Source organism: Pelodiscus sinensis, chromosome 8 (assembly GCF_052426305.1).
Source record: "Pelodiscus sinensis isolate ZL-2025 chromosome 8, ASM5242630v1, whole genome shotgun sequence".
Taxonomy (NCBI): domain Eukaryota; kingdom Metazoa; phylum Chordata; order Testudines; family Trionychidae; genus Pelodiscus; species Pelodiscus sinensis.
In genome coordinates, this window is record NC_143059.1 from 2,069,462 (window position 1) to 2,087,641 (window position 18,180).

General features: G+C 65.3%; 1 protein-coding gene across 2 annotated transcripts in view; it reads right to left on the reverse strand.

The window, feature by feature from the left end:
- Positions 1-18,180, reverse strand: part of NDST2 (N-deacetylase and N-sulfotransferase 2) — a 124,009-nt gene that overhangs the window by 13,406 nt on the left and 92,423 nt on the right. For both annotated transcript variants that reach the window (XR_016350133.1, XM_089780004.1), the window contains exon 4: positions 2,885-4,157. Coding sequence is in view for 1 of the 2 variants with exons in the window: in XM_089780004.1 (XP_089636130.1) it covers positions 2,885-3,877 (993 nt within the window). In the remaining variant the exon portion in view is untranslated. The remainder of the gene's footprint in view (positions 1-2,884; positions 4,158-18,180) is intronic.

The following is an 18,180-nucleotide window of genomic DNA, read 5'->3' on the forward strand; positions in this document are numbered from 1 at the left end:
CCCGGCCGTGGCGCTGCCAGGCTCCCTTCCCGCCCCCGGGAAAGGCCGTTAACCAAGCCAGGAACCTCCAATACGAATGGGAGACCTGTTGCCCGAGTCTCCTTTGCAGAGCTCAGACTCTCCCTCCCTTTCCCCAAAGGAAACACCTGGGAGAATGCTCTGGGCTGTGTCCCGTCTGCAGGGCTTGAGCCAATTGTCGCCGCACCCCTGCTAGGACCGGTGCCCTACACCGCTAGGGACGGGGCCCCCCTTTCCGAGCGTAGGAACGGTTGTCCTGGCTCGCATAGCGCAGACCAGCGGCCTCTACTTCGGCCAGACTGCGCTGCGAGGGAAGGGTGGCTTGAGGTGCGCAATTCCAGCGACGCAGCTAACATAGCGGGAGTCGATGTACCCGGAGCAACCTTCGGCACCGTGCCCGCAGCGGGGGGGCGACGGGAGAAACGCTTCCCTTCCTCCTTGCGACAGAGACGTGTACCGGCGCCAGCAGGGCCCCCGCAGCGTTTGCTGTAGCGGGTCTCTGCTAGACCCTCTCAATCGAATGCCAGAAAATCATTCGCCGTGGCAGCCATCTTCCCATGTCATCCGAGTGTCTCCGAACACGGAGCAGCAGGCAGGGTTCCCGGGCGGGGCGTGTGTGCGTCAGTCAGAGCCAGGGGGCGCACACAGCAGCAACCACTGACTGGTTCTCTTGTTCCTTTGGTGGGGGGGTCTCGGGCCCCTTCTGCGTTTCCCTCTTTGCCGCCGTCCCACCCGGTTTCCCACCCAGATCCCCGCCCGCTCTCGCCCTGGCCTGCCATTCCCCATGCCGGGCCGCGAGCAGCACGCTCAGAACCAGCTCCTGCTGAGGCCAAGGGAGCTGCCGTGCGCCTTCCCCTCGCCGTTCCCGGGGCGCAGGACAAGCCTTGCTCTCCACACAGCTGTGGCCCTAGGCCGGGGGACGAGAGCGCCCCGCTGCCCCAGGGCTGTGCTGACAGGCCGCACGGTTGCGCAGATCCCGATGAAGCACTGCGCCCTGCCCCATCGGCCCCACAGCCCCACTGAACAGGGGAGAGGAGACTGGCATCGGCCCCCCTCTGGAACCAGCACGCGCCTCTCGGGGCCGTGCGCCACCGCACACGCCCAGAATCACGGCCCCTGCACTCCTCCGCGGGAAACTCCCTCTGGCCAGGAAGCAAGGGGAAGGGGCCAGCCCAGTTACACACTCGCCCCACCAGCGCAGTTACACACTCGCCCCACCAGCGCAGTTACACACTCGCCCCACCAGCGCAGTTACACACTCCCCGCACCAGCAGTTACACACTCCCCCCACCAGCACAGTTACACACTCGCCGCACCAGCGCAGTTACACACTCCAGTTACACACTCGCCGCACCAGCAGTTACACACTCCCCCCACCAGCGCAGTTACACACTCCAGTTACACACTCGCCGCACCAGCGCAGTTACACGCTCCCCGCACCAGCAGTTACACACTCCCCCCACCAGCGCAGTTACACACTCCCCCCACCAGCAGTTACACACTCCCCCCACCAGCAGTTACACACTCCAGTTACACACTCCCCGCACCAGCGCAGTTACACACTCCCCCCACCAGCAGTTACACACTCCCTGCACCAGCGCAGTTACACACTCCAGTTACACACTCCCCCCACCAGCGCAGTTACACACTGCAGTTACACACTCCCCCCACCAGCAGTTACACACTCCAGTTACACACTCCCCCCACCAGCGCAGTTACACACTCCCCCCACCAGCGCAGTTACACACTCCAGTTACACACTCCCCCCACCAGCGCAGTTACACACTCCCCCCACCAGCGCAGTTACACACTCCCCCCACCAGCGCAGTTACACACTCCCCCCACCAGCGCAGTTACACACTCCAGTTACACACTCCCCCCACCAGCGCAGTTACACACTCCCCCCACCAGCACAGTTACACACTCCAGTTACACACTCCCCCCACCAGCGCAGTTACACACTCCAGTTACACACTCCCCCCACCAGCGCAGTTACACACTCCCCCCACCAGCACAGTTACACACTCCAGTTACACACTCCCCCCACCAGCGCAGTTACACACTCCCCCCACCAGCGCAGTTACACACTCCTCCTGGACACCCTAGCCTGCACTGGGATCAGCTAGTGCTGGCAGGGCTGGTGACAGGGGACGTAGCTCCCTCTTCCCCTGCGAGGCAAGGGTGGGACTGGCCCCCACTTGTGCACCTAGAGCACTCCCCACTGAGCTCGCTGCACTCACCTCCACCCAGAGAAACCCCTCTCCCCGACCTCCACCGCAATGACCCCCAACCAGCGGCACCCAGATCCCCAGCAAGCCCCACTTCACCCGCGCCCAGAGCCTCCCCACTCAGCCCCTGGCACTGCGTCCTGGAGACCCCAGGAGAGGCCCACTGCCCTGGGACTGGGAACAGCCCCCTCCCGCCTGGAGCCTCTGTGCACCCAGCTCGCCCTGCGCCACCCCACCGAGCTGCCTACACCCAGGCTGCCCCACAGGGAGAGCCCTGCTTGGAGCCTGCCTGGCCCACACCTGGCAGGAGCGGGCAGGCCCAGCCCTTCCACTGCGTCAGGGCCGGCTGCAGCCTCACCGCTACTCCCGTGTCGCGGGAGGGGAGAAGCTGCAGGGTGAGCCCCCACCTTCGTGCAGCCAGCGGCCTGCGCTCCCCCCTGCAGGCTGGGGCCACGTTTATCTACTTGCAGCGTTTCGAGGAGGGCTCCATGTTGCCCAGAACTTTTACACTGTGTCTGGTGCAGAATTTCCTCAGGAGCCAAGTGCAGCCCAGGAGGGCCAGAGTCCCAGAATGCAACGCTGCACCTGGCCCTGGCAGCCTGTGGCTCCTGGGGGACGGCCCTAGCTCCGGGCTTTACCTCCACATCAGACACCTTCATGCGGGTGCCCTCTTTGCCCACGAAGATGTCGTCGATGTCCACGAGCACGTAGCGGTCCAGCGCGAGGCACAGGCGCTTGCCCGTCAGGTAGGCGATGGCGTCCACGAAGACCAGCTTGTGCAGCCAGAAGTTGAGGTTGTTGCCGAAGAGCACGCGCTGGATCCCATCGTGCAGACCCAGGTCCTGCACCACCGTGGCGTGCAGCGCCCTGTGGGCGGCCAGGTGTGCAATGGACTCGGAAGACTTGGTGCTGGCCAAGAGCACCGGCTCGTAGGTGCTGTGGTTGGACTGGAAGACGGTCCAATCGTCCCCGGGCAGCGGGCCCTGCTCCACCTCATTGGCCCGGGTGACGTAGAGCAGGGGGGCGCCAGGGTTGATGTGACAGTCCCGGAGCCCGAGGTTCGAGTGCAGGAAGAGGGGGAACCCCTTGAGCTGAGCACTCAGCAGGCTGTTCTCGTTGGCTCGGAAGAAGCCCACGATGCCCACGCCGTACTCCACGCAGTACTTGTCCAGCAGCTCCCGGTTCCAGGCGTCCAGGTTCACGTATTTCAGGACGTTCTCGTAGACGATCAGAGCATAGCGGCCCCGGTCCTTGTCTGTCAGGGTGGGCACATCCCCCTTGCCCGGGGCGATCTCCGTCCTGTACTTAAAGCGGCTGGACTCCAGGATGGCCACGATTTCCTGCCCCAGCTGGGAGTAAATGCTCTCCACAAAGACGAGCACCACCGGCTCGGTGCGCGAGGTGTCGATGGACTTGGGGAGCCGCCAGCTGGCCGGGGGCGGGGCGGGGCCCCTGTGCTGGCTGCCGCAGTCGCTGAAGGGCAGGGGCGGGGGCTCCTTGATTTTGGGGCTGTTGGTGACGTAGTAGGCCAGGAAGCACATGGAGACCAGGCTGAAAGCGATGAGCAGCAGGACCAGTCTGTGGAGCTCCAGCTGTCGCACATGCCGCACGACTTTCCACAGCTGAATCATGGTGAGGCGGGTGGCCCACCCCCTCCTCAGGCTTCGCGCTCGAGTCGCCCCCCACGGCAGCTCGCGCAGAAAACACGGGGGCTGCAGAGCAAGGGGAAGCGGAAGCGAGCAGCCATTTATCTCAAGTAACCATGGTCCTCAATTCCCATCGCTCCTCGGTGCGCTGCCCCCGCCTCCTCCGCGCTCCCAGGACAGACGCCCGGATCAGTCAGCCACGCCGTGCGCCGGGTGCGGAGCTGGGGGGCCCATCTGGTCACATGGTGGCACCTTCTCACCCCACCTGCAACGAGAGAGAGAGGGGCTTTGAGCGAGGGCGGGGGCGGGCACAGCGCAGCCCCACGGAGTGAGCTGGGATCCCTCGGGATGGGCGGGGCACAGGTGGTGCTGCTCCCACCGACGGATTCTCACATCTGCAGCATTTCCCCACTGCTGGTGTCATCTCGGGCCCTGGGCACAGAGACGAATCCCCAGGCCTCCCTTGCGCCCCCCGAAGAAAAGGGAAACTCAGTGCCGGCTTCCTGGCGGCCCCCCGGGGCAAGTGCAGTCCCCACCCCACCGCAGCCCGCCCGCTTGCTCCTCCACCTGGGGAGGCTTCGCGAGCTGCGCGCTTGAGCCCCGAGGGAGGTTGCCGTGTCAGTCCCGTAGGCCCCGCGAGCGATGAAAGGCCACGGCCGGGGCTGCAGCGATGCCTTTTCCCAGCACAGGAGCTCGCTGCTCCACTCCGCCAGAGACGGGCGCCTGACCAGCTGCCTTGGAGACTGCGGCGCTACCTCCCAGGCTCCTGGATCCAACCTTCCCGTGGCACCAGCTGCCTCAGCTCCTGATCCGGGGCCTTCCCCAGGACGAGGGGAGGTCGATCAGTGCCAAGGGACTGGCTGGCGGCATGGTGGGAACACCTGCTTTCCCGTTCCCGTTCCAGTGCATCAGGCCTGCACCCAGGTGGATCTGGGCCGGTTACAGGTAAGGCCGCATCTCAGCAGCTTGTTTCATCACACGGTGGCCTGCGGACCGGTCCAGATCCCCCAGGACAGACCGGCACCAATGCTTACACACACCAGGGACCTTAAAAGATCTGCCTGATTTCAAGAGAAACGCTCTGCTGCTTCCTCCTTGCCAGAAAGACGTCCCCCCGCAGGAACTCCCAGGGTACGTTTCCATGTGCTGAAGAGCACACACATGCGGCATGCTTGTGCACATCCCCTTTCCCAGCGCAGGAAGATGCTGAACAAGCCCCAGGCCCTGTTACAAGAAAGCACCAGACGTCCCACACCGAGTCCCTCCCGGGTCCCAGCCGAGCGCTCTCCGAGTCTCCCCGACAAACCCAGCCGCGCAGACGCACACAGCACACACATGCTCCCTGGCATGCACAGCAGGCTGGGAAGTGAAACCAGGGGCTGCTGACGTGGATTCAGCACCTCCCTTTCCAGCCTCTTCTGAGAGACCGGGAACTCGAGGAGCCCAGCTGGTCTGGCTGTGAAGGCGGCTTTAGGGTACAGAGACGCTGACTCTTGTAACAGAAAAACTCGGCTGTAGGGACAAGATCAATTCTCAGCTGGAGCCAAAAGCCAAGTTCTGCGGTTCCCAGCAGGCTCGTCTCAGCTCTTGGGACCACGCGAAACAAAGAGCCAAACCCGGGGCGAGTAGGGACACCTGCTACCTGCGGGGTGGGCCGAACGCTCCGTGCCAGTGCCGAGGCCTTTCGCTCTCGGCGTGCGTTCGCTGCAAGAGGCCCTCGGTCGATTCTTGGCATGTGTCCCCAAGCTTATCGCAACAGAGCAGACACGCTGCACCTGGGGAAACTGAGGCACTACAAGTGCAACTTGCTCACGGTCACAGTGGAAGGGTTAGGACTAGGAAACCCAAGAGCCTGATTCCCTATCTCCTGCCGTGAGCCTGGACAGCCCTCGTCACTGACAGCGGGACGCAGAAGCCCAGCCCAGCCGGCCGGCAGGAAGATGCTGCATTGCCTTCATCCCAGCTGCACGGACTCCTCTGGGGAGCCTGGCCGCTCGCGCAGTACCGGGCGCAGGGGCGCGAGGGAGGGCAGAGCGGGACAGGAAGCCTGGAGAGACGCCCTAGATCACGCCCCGGCTCTGCTCAGTCCTTCTCCTGTCCCTGGTCAGTGCTGAACCGCGTCTCGTGCAGCACGGCGCCCTCCGGCCCCGCCGAGGCTTCTGCACCGCAGAGCCGACTGTGCTTCTCCACCCTGCTGCACCTGCAGTGCCCAGAGGCGACCCCCTGCACCGGAGTGCTTGGATAACAGCACCTCCCTTCGACGGGTGAGCGCAACAACCAATGAACAAGGGGCCTGTGTAGCTCACTGCCCGCCCTGATCTCTCTAGCCAGCTGGCACGCCTGGCACTCGGCCCGTTTAGTTAAAACCCAACCCCCAAAACAGCAACAATCGCATCCACAATGGTGTGTGTGTGGCGTCCAGCACCCTCCCCAAACTGCCAAGCCCACTCAGATTCCAGGGGCACGCGTCAAACAGAGAAATGACCAGTCCCTTCTGGGCACTCAGACTCCTGAGACACAGGGTCTGTTCCAACCTGGGTACGAGTTTGCCAAGATCACTCACTCTCGAAAGGGGAGAAGCAGGCGGTCAAACTGTGCAGCCAGGCCTGGAAATAACATTCGCCCAAGGCCTTCCCCCGGATTAAGGAGACCGACTCATGAGGCACAAGAGGCCTGTGCTGTGATACTAGATCCCTGTCCAGTGCAGAGGCACCAGGGTCTCTGAACTCCGCTCCGGGCGATCAATCGGACCCCTCTCATCCGGCACAGCTCAGAACCGAAAGGTAAGCCAGGAGCAAGCTAAGACACAGCAGGGGGGAGGAGGAAGGGAGCGCGCCGTAATGGCCATGGGATGTAGCAAACCAAAGCACCCAGAGCAGGCTCCGCACCGCCACTGCTCCACTCGCTCTCCCGCAGCATGGCCCTGCTAGGTCACGCACAGACGCAAGAGCCACGCTCTCCTATACCAGAGCATAAGTGACAATCCATGTGAAACCCCACGGAGCCCCGCCCTGCTGCCCACAGAGCCCCGCCCCGGAGCCCACAGAGCCCCGCCCCGCTGCCCACGGAGCCCCGCCCCGCTGCCCACAGAGCCCCGCCCCGCTGCCCACGGAGCCCCGCCCCGCTGCCCACGGAGCCCCGCCCCGCTGCCCACGGAGTCCCGCCCCGGAGCCCCGCCCCGCTGCCCACGGAGCCCCGCCCCGCTGCCCACAGAGCCCCGCCCCGCTGCCCACGGAGTCCCGCCCCGGAGCCCCGCCCCGCTGCCCACGGAGCCCCGCCCCGCTGCCCACGGAGTCCCGCCCCGGAGCCCCGCCCCGCTGCCCACGGAGCCCGCCCCGCTGCCCACAGAGCCCCGCTGCCCACAGAGCCCCGCCCCGGAGCCCAGACCCGCTGCCCACAGAGCCCCGCCCCGCTGCCCACGGAGCCCCGCCCCGCTGCCCACAGAGCCCCGCCCCGCTGCCCACGGAGCCCCGCCCCGCTGCCCACGGAGCCCCGCCCCGCTGCCCACGGAGTCCCGCCCCGGAGCCCCGCCCCGCTGCCCACGGAGCCCGCCCCGCTGCCCACAGAGCCCCGCTGCCCACGGAGCCCCGGCCCGCTGCCCACGGAGCCCCGGCCCGCTGCCCACGGAGTCCCGCCCCGGAGCCCCGGCCCGCTGCCCACGGAGCCCCGGCCCGCTGCCCACGGAGCCCCGGCCCGCTGCCCACGGAGCCCCGCCCCGGAGCCCCGCCCCGCTGCCCACGGAGCCCCGCCCCGCTGCCCACGGAGTCCCGCCCCGGAGCCCCGGCCCGCTGCCCACGGAGCCCCGGCCCGCTGCCCACGGAGCCCCGCCCCGGAGCCCCGCCCCGCTGCCCACGGAGCCCCGCCCCGCTGCCCACGGAGTCCCGCCCCGGAGCCCCGCCCCGCTGCCCACAGAGCCCCGCTGCCCACGGAGCCCCGGCCCGCTGCCCACGGAGCCCCGGCCCGCTGCCCACGGAGTCCCGCCCCGGAGCCCCGCCCCGCTGCCCACGGAGCCCGCCCCGCTGCCCACAGAGCCCCGCTGCCCACGGAGCCCCGGCCCGCTGCCCACGGAGCCCCGGCCCGCTGCCCACGGAGTCCCGCCCCGGAGCCCCGCCCCGCTGCCCACGGAGCCCCGCCCCGGAGCCCCGCCCCGCTGCCCACGGAGCCCCGGCCCGCTGCCCACAGAGCCCCGCTGCCCACGGAGCCCCGGCCCGCTGCCCACGGAGTCCCGCCCCGGAGCCCCGCCCCGCTGCCCACGGAGCCCCGGCCCGCTGCCCACAGAGCCCCGCTGCCCACGGAGCCCCGGCCCGCTGCCCACGGAGTCCCGCCCCGGAGCCCCGCCCCGCTGCCCACGGAGCCCGCCCCGCTGCCCACAGAGCCCCGCTGCCCACGGAGCCCCGGCCCGCTGCCCACGGAGCCCCGCCCCGCTGCCCACGGAGCCCCGCCCCGCTGCCCACAGAGCCCCGCCCCGCTGCCCACGGAGCCCCGCCCCGCTGCCCACGGAGCCCCGGCCCGCTGCCCACGGAGTCCCGCCCCGGAGCCCCGCCCCGCTGCCCACGGAGCCCCGCCCCGCTGCCCACGGAGTCCCGCCCCGGAGCCCCGCCCCGCTGCCCACGGAGCCCGCCCCGCTGCCCACAGAGCCCCGCTGCCCACAGAGCCCCGCCCCGGAGCCCAGACCCGCTGCCCACAGAGCCCCGCCCCGCTGCCCACGGAGCCCCGCCCCGCTGCCCACAGAGCCCCGCCCCGCTGCCCACAGAGCCCCGCCCCGCTGCCCACGGAGTCCCGCCCCGCTGCCCACGGAGTCCCGCCCCGGAGCCCCGCCCCGCTGCCCACGGAGCCCGCCCCGCTGCCCACAGAGCCCCGCTGCCCACGGAGCCCCGCCCCGCTGCCCACGGAGCCCCGGCCCGCTGCCCACGGAGTCCCGCCCCGGAGCCCCGGCCCGCTGCCCACGGAGCCCCGGCCCGCTGCCCACGGAGCCCCGGCCCGCTGCCCACGGAGCCCCGCCCCGGAGCCCCGCCCCGCTGCCCACGGAGCCCCGCCCCGCTGCCCACGGAGTCCCGCCCCGGAGCCCCGGCCCGCTGCCCACGGAGCCCCGGCCCGCTGCCCACGGAGCCCCGGCCCGCTGCCCACGGAGCCCCGCCCCGGAGCCCCGCCCCGCTGCCCACGGAGCCCCGCCCCGCTGCCCACGGAGTCCCGCCCCGGAGCCCCGCCCCGCTGCCCACAGAGCCCGCCCCGCTGCCCACAGAGCCCCGCTGCCCACGGAGCCCCGGCCCGCTGCCCACGGAGTCCCGCCCCGGAGCCCCGCCCCGCTGCCCACGGAGCCCCGGCCCGCTGCCCACAGAGCCCCGCTGCCCACGGAGCCCCGGCCCGCTGCCCACGGAGCCCCGGCCCGCTGCCCACTGAGTCCCGCCCCGGAGCCCCGCCCCGCTGCCCACGGAGCCCCACCCCGCTGCGGACCTTCCCAAGGCAAATTTCCAAGTGAAGCGGGGCCTCTCCTAAGTGCCCAGGAAGCTTGGTCTGATGCAAGCCCAGGAAACACACCCAAGCAAAGGGGAAGCGAGGAAGAGCAAACGTGCAGTTACTCACGCAGCCGGCGGAGGGCTGAACAGCCATGCCAGTAGTGGCGCTCTCCTCCCCAGTCAGTCTGGGAACACGTGGGTGCTGGGACTGCGCACAGAGGCGCGTACAGCAGGTCTGCATGGAGCGCGAGCGCGCGGCTGCTGAGCCCAGGCAGCCAGCATGCACGGAAGCTGTCTGCAGCCACAGGTGAGCAAGGCAGGGGCCAGCCGCACAGCTCCCCTCACCTTCTTCATAGCTGCTGAGACGAGCTCTCTCGCACCCAGAACGACTTCCCGCCTAGCGACTGTTCGCAAAGCAATTCCCTCCCCTCAGGAGCCAGCAAGCGCGCTGCAGCCGTTCCTGGCTCTGGCCATTCAAGAGCGATTCTCAGAGACGCCCCGATTCTTGGGTGCACTTGCTACCAATGAGCACAGAGCCGGGGTCCAAACGTCATGGGACCACAACGCCCTTCATGACCCGAGGAGGGGGGGCCCTGTCTGGGATGGGGGTGAAGGGAGCCAGACGGGGGGCCTGCAAACTGAGCTGTGCTGCTCTCGGGCTGTGGCTTCGGCCCTGGGCAGTAGGGTTCAGCTCCGGGCCCCAGCAAGTCCAAGTCAGCCCGAGCGACCCCATTCAAAGGGGTTCAGGGTGCCCTGGGGAGGGGACTACCCAGCCCTCTCTCACTGCAGCAGCTTGGGGCCAGGTGAAAAGCGCCTCTCCATGGCAGCTGCAGTGGGCACAGCCAAGGGAGGGGAGCATGTCCCCCCACCGAGGGACAGACACACAGACAGTAGACAGCTGTCCCTTTCTCCACCCCCAACGGGGTTACAGGTGTCACACGCCCCATCTCTGGCCCCTTGCTGCCCATTCTACAGTATAACTCCCCCTGCTAGACCTCTCCCTTTCCATTGATGAGAAACAATTGAATTCCAGGCACATCCCGCTGTCAAACCCTGACCTTGCTTTAAGTGAGGAGAAGAGGAAGCTGCCTGCTGAATTTGGTGGCCCTAGCTCTTACGGGGTAGCAGTTCTGGACAGACAGACAGACAGACAGACGGGTCCACATTTCTAAGGCAGATCGTGAGATAACCGGCCCACAGCAATACGCCTGGCAGGCCTTGGCTCACTGCTGTGCGTCAGCGTGGTTGTGGAGATGTTTCGTTAAAGGGTAATGAGCACTCTGAGTCCATCACAGCCGCTAACCCTGCACGCAGGCCCAGCCTGCAACTCCAGAGCCTTTATTTAATCAGCACAGAAGCAGCTGCAAGGTAAATATGTTTGGGGTTAGTGGCCTTGTTTGTAGCTAATCCAATCCTAGTAAATTAAACAAAAGGGCCCCACAGCCCAGCCTCCCAAGTAAATCTCTTAATAGAGCTAGAGGAACAGATCTGTGTCCTGCCCCACGGAGTCCTGCTAATCCTCTCTCAGATGTCCCTGGCATTAACTGGGCTGTGCTGGCCGCTTGTTTACATGGACTTTTAAAGGCTTGCAAGAGAAAAGCAAACAGCCTCTCCTCCCTGGAACGCCAGCACGCAGCTCACCAGTCAGCTGCAAAGGCAACCCGGGGAGCCGGCAGACACATAGAAACCTCTCTCTCAAGGCCCTGGCAGCTAGGGACGGAGGATCAGCCACCTGATGGCACGCGGACATGCTACACGGGAGTGAGAGGAAACACGGGCTGGTTGGTGGGAACATCACCCAAGCCCGACTACTGAGCGTCAGCCGGAAGGGTCTGTCAGTCACCCGACACTGCTTCCGAAGGATCAGCAGAGGGAACTTGGGGAAAAGCAGAAGTGAAACAAAACGTAAAGCGAGAGTACAGGCCCCATCATGCCAGGCCAACACCATTCTCCATGGCAGCGTGCCCGAACAGCAGCCTCCCCGCATCCCCAAGAGACAAGTCACTGCTACCACTTTTGCCAAGCCAGGGGAACGGAGCAGGGTGACAGACCAGACAGGCGCCAAACAACAAGGCAATGTTCTTTCTTCCGGGGCTCCAGGCCTCGTCTGCACACGGCTGAGTTTGGGGGGTAGCCAGACCCGTTCATTTTCTTCAGAGTCTTTGAGAAGTGTTCCTGGCTCCCCCTGGGACACGTGCAGTCCTAATGCATGGCTGGCCCTGCCCAGGCTCTGAGCAGCCAGGTGCAAACAGCAAGTCAAACAAGGTTACAACAATCTGCCAAAGTTGGGCACCGAATCTCTCAGGCACACAAAGGGCCCCGCCCCAAATCCTTCACTGTTTAGCTAGATTTTCAGAGGAGAGGCAGGAGAAAGCAGGACACCAAAGGGGGTGGCTGCAGCCAGTCCCAGGAACTGCAGGTGGGGAAAACTGACCCCCCTTCTGTCTGGTGACAGGCAGCGCTGGCATGTGCACCCACTTGGAAAAGCAGCCGCAGGGCGTGAGGTCAGGTCACTGCTCTCACCGTCTCTCCGACAAATGCAAAGTGACGTTCAGAAGCATCCGCCGGGTCTCCCATCTGTGACGCATGATCTCCACTTCCCGGTTTTCCCTTGAGGCTCCCTCGCTTGCCCTCAGCCACGTGCCACCTCCACGTCTCAGTCAGAGGGTTACGATCCGGCCGCCGACCCAGGAGCAAGCGTTTCCTCTTCGCCCTTCCAGCAGACGGCTTGTGCACTGCGCACACACAGCTCAGGGTTCCTGTGGGAGCGCTCTGGTTCCCTCAGAGACACCAGGATGGGGCAGGCTGAGGCAGGAGAAGAAATTCCCCATCTTCTCCCCCAGCCTCAAGGTTGTTTGAGCCAAAGGGGCTCCAGCATTGGCTGGTTTTCTTGGGTCAAGCACTAACAGAGCGAGGGACGTGAAATCTCGGTTAACCGAATAGTCGAGTAACCTCATGAACTCGTATCCGTTACTCGACTAGCCGACAGTCCCTGTATCAGAGGCGGCAGCATGGAGAGCCCGTTTAAAACCAGCTCCCCCCGTGGACCGGCTGCCTGTCACCCTGAGCTGCTGTCTCGGATACAGAGGTGGCAGCAGCCCCTGTCCGGGGGCGGGTCTGAGCTCCTGGACCTGGCGTGAGCTGGAACTGAGCCGGGCTGCCTGCCCGCCCTACCTCTTAACATTTTAAATGCAGAGCTGCAGCGAGGGTAGGCCCTGGACCTCTCGCAAGCCAGGCCTGAGCCAGGCTGCTGGCCGGCGGGGGGACGGGATGGTGTAGTCTAAGGCATTAACCGATACTTATGGGTTACTCGACTGCCCCCATTACATCCCCACTTGGGGAACCCCGTTTCTCTTCTAAATTCTCCCTAGAAACAAGGGAAAGTGTCCCAAGCACCACCTGGCCACGGCTGGCGGCCCAGACCCTGCACCGGATGGACCTTTGATCTGACCCAGCCTGGCTGCTCTCATGTTCTTATGCCCCGTGCTTTCACGGCATGGCGAGCCACACAAAGGCCGCCCAAGCGCAACCGAGCCAGGCCCTGCAGGTGCCTGTCAGAGTAGCCACGTAGTCCTAACAATTCTGGCAGCTTTCCAGCGACACCGAAGGTTCATGAGAAAGGTTGGCTCAGCGCTGCAGGTCTGGGTTTTGCCGTCCTGTACGGAGCAGGGGGACAAGGAATGCAGAGACTCCCAACAGGGCAAAGAGCAGAGCAGTACTTGGGAAAGCACGGGATCAAGGGGTCCAGATTCCAGAGGAAGCCCCTCTCTCCCGACCTCAGATCAAGGTACAGGTAACCAGCACCTGTCCCTCCTGGGCAGCCCTGTCCCCGCCCCACGTCACTGGCAGGCTGGTGAGCACTCGTGAGTGAAGTGTGACAGGACGCAGGGCGCTGGCCCAGTTTCCTCTGTGGGCTCTGTGCCACTGAGATAGGGCACTGGGGTAGCGGCTGCAGGAAGATGGAATCAGTGGGCACAAGGTCACTCATCTCTGGGGCTGGTGCATGCACAAGGCTCCCAGTTCTGCCCCCATGTGCGTAGGAGCAGCGTGGGCTGAAGGAGCAAAGCTCCGGGTATTGCAAATGCCAGTGACGTGAAGAGCTGAGCCTGCTCCAGCAGGAAGGAGGAGCCGCCGAGACAGCAGAAGGGACACAGTCTTCCCGGTGACTGCATGTCTCGTCTCAGCACAGGCAACACCCCACAACGCCTCGATTACGATTCCTGTTCTCGCCCCCCTGCTAGGTGCTGCACACAGACCTGCCCGAAAGCACTTACAATCTAAGCGCCACCCCCACCCCCCAGAAATCCATTCCTGGCACCCAGAGCTGTCTCTAGGGGGCCTGGGCAGCCCCCCAACTCTGTCCCAGGCCCTGCCTTCACCCCCCATTCCATCCCTTCCCCCAAACCCTACCCCCGTCCGCCTCTTCCCTGAAGCCCCCTCCACCGAGAGCGACCCAGGGGCTACCAGGGGCCTGGCCCCCCGCACTCACTGCCACTGCCCTGGTGAAGAGGAGTGACCCGCCTGGGAGACGGCAGTGGAGCAGAACAGGCTGCTGGAGCTCTCTGCTTTCTGCAGCTCCTGCTGCCACCATGAGTGCAGGGGGACCCAAAGCCTGCTGCCTCCCCCAGGCAGTCACCCAGGCTGCTCTGGGTCCTGTGGGCTAACGTTAGTATGGGGGACCATCCTCTCTGCAGGACAGCTGGGGCTGCTGCCTGGGGTGCCCCCACAGCACGGGGCCCAGGGCAGGCTGGTCGAACTGTCCAATGGACGGGACAGCGCTGCTGGCGCCTGAATCTCTGCTCCACAGTCCCACCTGGTCCTCGTAGCTCCTCACGCACAACTGACAGTAACATGCATGAAAGGGGCAGCGACGTCCCTCGATCACCATCCGAACACCCCCGGGCAAATGCTCTTTGCCCTCAGGCGTTTCCAGCAGTGCTCCTGGGAGAGATTCAAATGCTGCCCAGCTGATGAGCACAGCGCCCACAGCTGGCAACATGGTTTTCTACTGGTGGTGCACAGCTGCACGTGCCTCTGTGCGCACAACAAAATTCATTCCACACACCTATGGGGGTGGGGGAGAGAGGGAACGCTGTTCCCAGTTATTGCAGTGTGGGCCTTGCCCTTCTCCTGCCTCTGCAGAATTAGTGGAAGAGGATAACCTGGTGCGACTTTCTCTCCCACCCTACGTCTGGCACATGGGCACTGCAGTCAATCCTAGCCACATCAGCCAGGCTCGCTGCATATGTTTAGTCGAACGCTGTTCCGGTCCGTTTCCCTGCTTCCTTCCACATTTCAGTGGCACACGCTGCTGGGATCCACTCACGGAGAACAATCTCAGCCCCTTCCGGCTGAGAACACGCATGCACACAGAAGAACCGGCTCTTCCTCCGGCCTCCCCAGCGGAGACGAGCCCAAATCACCATGCACGGAGCACCCAAGGGCATCGCGAGACGGGACTGGACCACCTGCACTTCCACACAGGGCTTCGGAACGGCTCCGCTCAGACCTGACGGTAGAAGGGGCCATGGGGATCATCTGGTCTGACCTCCGGCCCATTGCAGGCCCCAGAACCGCCCCCTCCCCTCCTCACCAACAGCCCCTGGAGAGTTCTGCTGCCGGTCAGCAGGCAGTCCCATCACACCATCCCTCCACAAACTGACCAAGCTCCCACTTGACGCCATTCCCCGTGGCTGCGCCTCCCATGGTGAGGAACCTGCCTAGCATTCTGAGCCAGTTTGTTCTTGTGTCCACAGACACCTCACCGACATCGCCCTTCCCCTTGCCTGGTATTTATCCCAGATGGAATCAGAGACGCAGACACATTTCTCCTTGGCCTTCGTCTGCTTTGGCCACACAAGCCACGTTCTTTGAGTCTCCTCTCGGATCCCTCTCGCAGCCCGGGCCAGTCCACCTTCATCTCTCCTAGACACGGGAGACCAGAGCTGCACCCCGTGCTCCTAGAGATCTCGAACGTCGGCCTGGCAGTGCCCGTGTAGCAAAGGCCCTGACCGTAACAAAGATCTCTACTGGACTTCCATGGGCTTTGAATCAGGCTACCAGACAGGACTGACAACACAGGGCTTCTTTAGCATCACCCGTCCCCAGCATCACTGCAGAGCAAACAGACCCTCCTTTCAGCACTGGGTTCAGAGGAACACAATGCCACTTTACGTTTCTGGTAGCTGCTGGGGGTTTCCATCAGGGTTGGAGCCCTGCTGTGCTCGGACCTGTTCAAATACAGAAGCAGCCCCAGCCCCTGAAAAGGGATCGTGCCATGCCGGGTTACTGATCTGACTTGCAGCAGTACGTTTGTCTGAGCACATTAGCCCTCATCCTTCTAGCTCTTACTCTGCCTGGCCCGAGTCGGAGTCCCCGACTAGGGAGCCTGCCCAGTGCTCTGCACACACGGACTGCCTGGAATACAACGTTTAAAACAAGCAAAGAGGCTTTGCCCTGATACAAAACCCCCCGCTCGTCCTGCATGCGACTAATTCCCTTCTCACCCAGTTTGCCGCCTCCTCCCCGGCGGCACCCAGTCCCCCACCTCGGAGCAGACTGAAAAGCTGGAGCCCCACTCAAAGCAGGTGCCAGCACAGAGACAGAAGGCGCCACACTCACCTCCCGCCAGGCTGAAGAAGGGCTGCTCCACACAGACACTGAATCAGGGAGTCCGGCTGTGAAGGGTGCTCCCCTGTCAGCTCAGGCTGCTTGTGAACACTGCTCAGCAGCAGTCCCAGCTCTCACACGCGCAGGAGGAGAATGAGGCAGTGAAAAGCCTGGCTGGCCCCGGCTCCCCAGACAGGGAAGTGCAGTGGGCAGGCTCGTGGGACAGAGCAAGAACGGCCCGAGGAGGAGCTAAGAAATGACACACGCTGAAGGGACCAGGGCAGAGGGAGGAATGCGGGGTGAGCTGGGAGGCTGGCAGAGAGACTGGGGAGAAGCTGCAAGATCGAGTGGGAGCGCTCAGGGTTCGTCCAGGACACAGGACGATTTACCGGGATCTGTAAATCAATGTTCAAGGCTCCACCCTTGAGCGTGGCCGCACCTAACTCAGTTCAACAGGCTTCCTTGGCATAACGAGCTAAACAAGTGCTGGTGCTGGTGAGAAAGTCAGACCCACGTGATAAGATCAGGGAAGGTGTGACCAATCCAGATCAGGTTACACCCCTTCTCCGCCTGATGACCAGCCTGCCTTCCAAACAGGTGAATTGAATCCCTGGAAATGTGATACAAGAGAGGCCCTGGCAAAAGCGTCCAGGGAGGGTGTGTCCGTGAAGTGTCTCAGGGCTGTGAAGGGTGTTAGCAGAGCTCCTCCCGACCCCAGGGTAGCCATCCCAGTCTGATCCTCTCTGGCGCTTCCTGTGTTCTCTGGAGCACACGCAAGGGAAGGGACTCACACTCCTGGGGGTCGGAGCGGGGAGCCAGCCAGAAGCCCAGGGCTTCGCCAGGGTGCGCTGAGTGGATCCCAGCGATCAGCAGCACATGGAGAGCCGTGCGGGCCAGGACTGCAATCTATCGTTCAACTTTCTAAAGGCAAACACAACTCAGCAGCAACGTCCTGTGCTGCCCACCACTCCGCCCTTCCCACCCTGCCTCACCCGTATCCTTCCCTCTAGGGCAGCGCAGAGCCCCCTTCTCACCCTGCCCCATGCTTTGCGAGACATCCTGCCACAAGACACCCTCTCTCCTTCCCCCAGGGTGCCCAGAAGGGGGGCCGGGCTCGGCAAGAGGGACTCTGATGTGGTCACTCCTGAGGCCGCAGCGATGTGCGCAGAGAGCTTGCACCACGCACAGGTCCACGAGAAGCTGACAAGCTGGCAGGCAGGGCAGAGGCGAAAGGGGAGCAAGAAGCAGGAGAGACGGGGAGGGTGGGATGACAGGGAAGGAGGCGCAGCCTGTGGCAGGGTTCAGAGGGGGGAGCGATGGGCCAGTTCACTGCAGGGATGTAAGCAAAGGCTTACTGCATAGTCCATCAGTGACTCCACTGGTCACTTCCCCCACTCGCTGCCTCCATCAGAGAGGGGCAGCAAGGGGGGAGCAGGACCCAGTGCTGGGAGAGCCAGCTTGAAGCTGGTTCCCCCCAGCACCATCTCTGTGGGGAGAAGGGGCACAGCGGGGAACTGGCGGTGCTTCCATCTCTGAAATGTGGAAGAGCCGGGCTCCTGCTACATTTCCAAAGCGAAGCGCCGCCGGGAGGGAGCGCCGGGCCCTCGAGCAGCCCCCGCCGGGAGGGAGCGCCGGGCCCTCGAGCAGCCCCCGCCAGGAGGGAGCGCCGGGCCCTCGAACAGCCCCCGCCGGGAGGGAGCGCCGGGCCCTCGAACAGCCCCCGCCGGGAGGGAGCTCAGGGCCCTCGAACAGCCCCCGCCGGGAGGGAGCGCAGGGCCCTCGAACAGCCCCCGCCGGGAGGGAGCGCAGGGCCCTCGAACAGCCCCCGCCGGGAGGGAGCGCCGGGCCCTCGAGCAGCCCCCGCCGGGAGGGAGCGCCGGGCCCTCGAGCAGCCCCCGCCGGGAGGGAGCGCCGGGCCCTCGAGCAGCCCCCGCCGGGAGGGAGCGCCGGGCCCACGAACAGCCCCCGCCGGGAGGGAGCGCCGGGCCCTCGAGCAGCCCCCGCCGGGAGGGAGCGCCGGGCCCTCGAACAGCCCCCGCCGGGAGGGAGCGCCGGGCCCACGAACAGCCCCCGCCGGGAGGGAGCGCCGGGCCCTCGAACAGCCCCCGCCGGGAGGGAGCGCCGGGCCCTCGAGCAGCCCCCGCCGGGAGGGAGCGCCGGGCCCTCGAGCAGCCCCCGCCGGGAGGGAGCGCCGGGCCCTCGAGCAGCCCCCGCCGGGAGGGA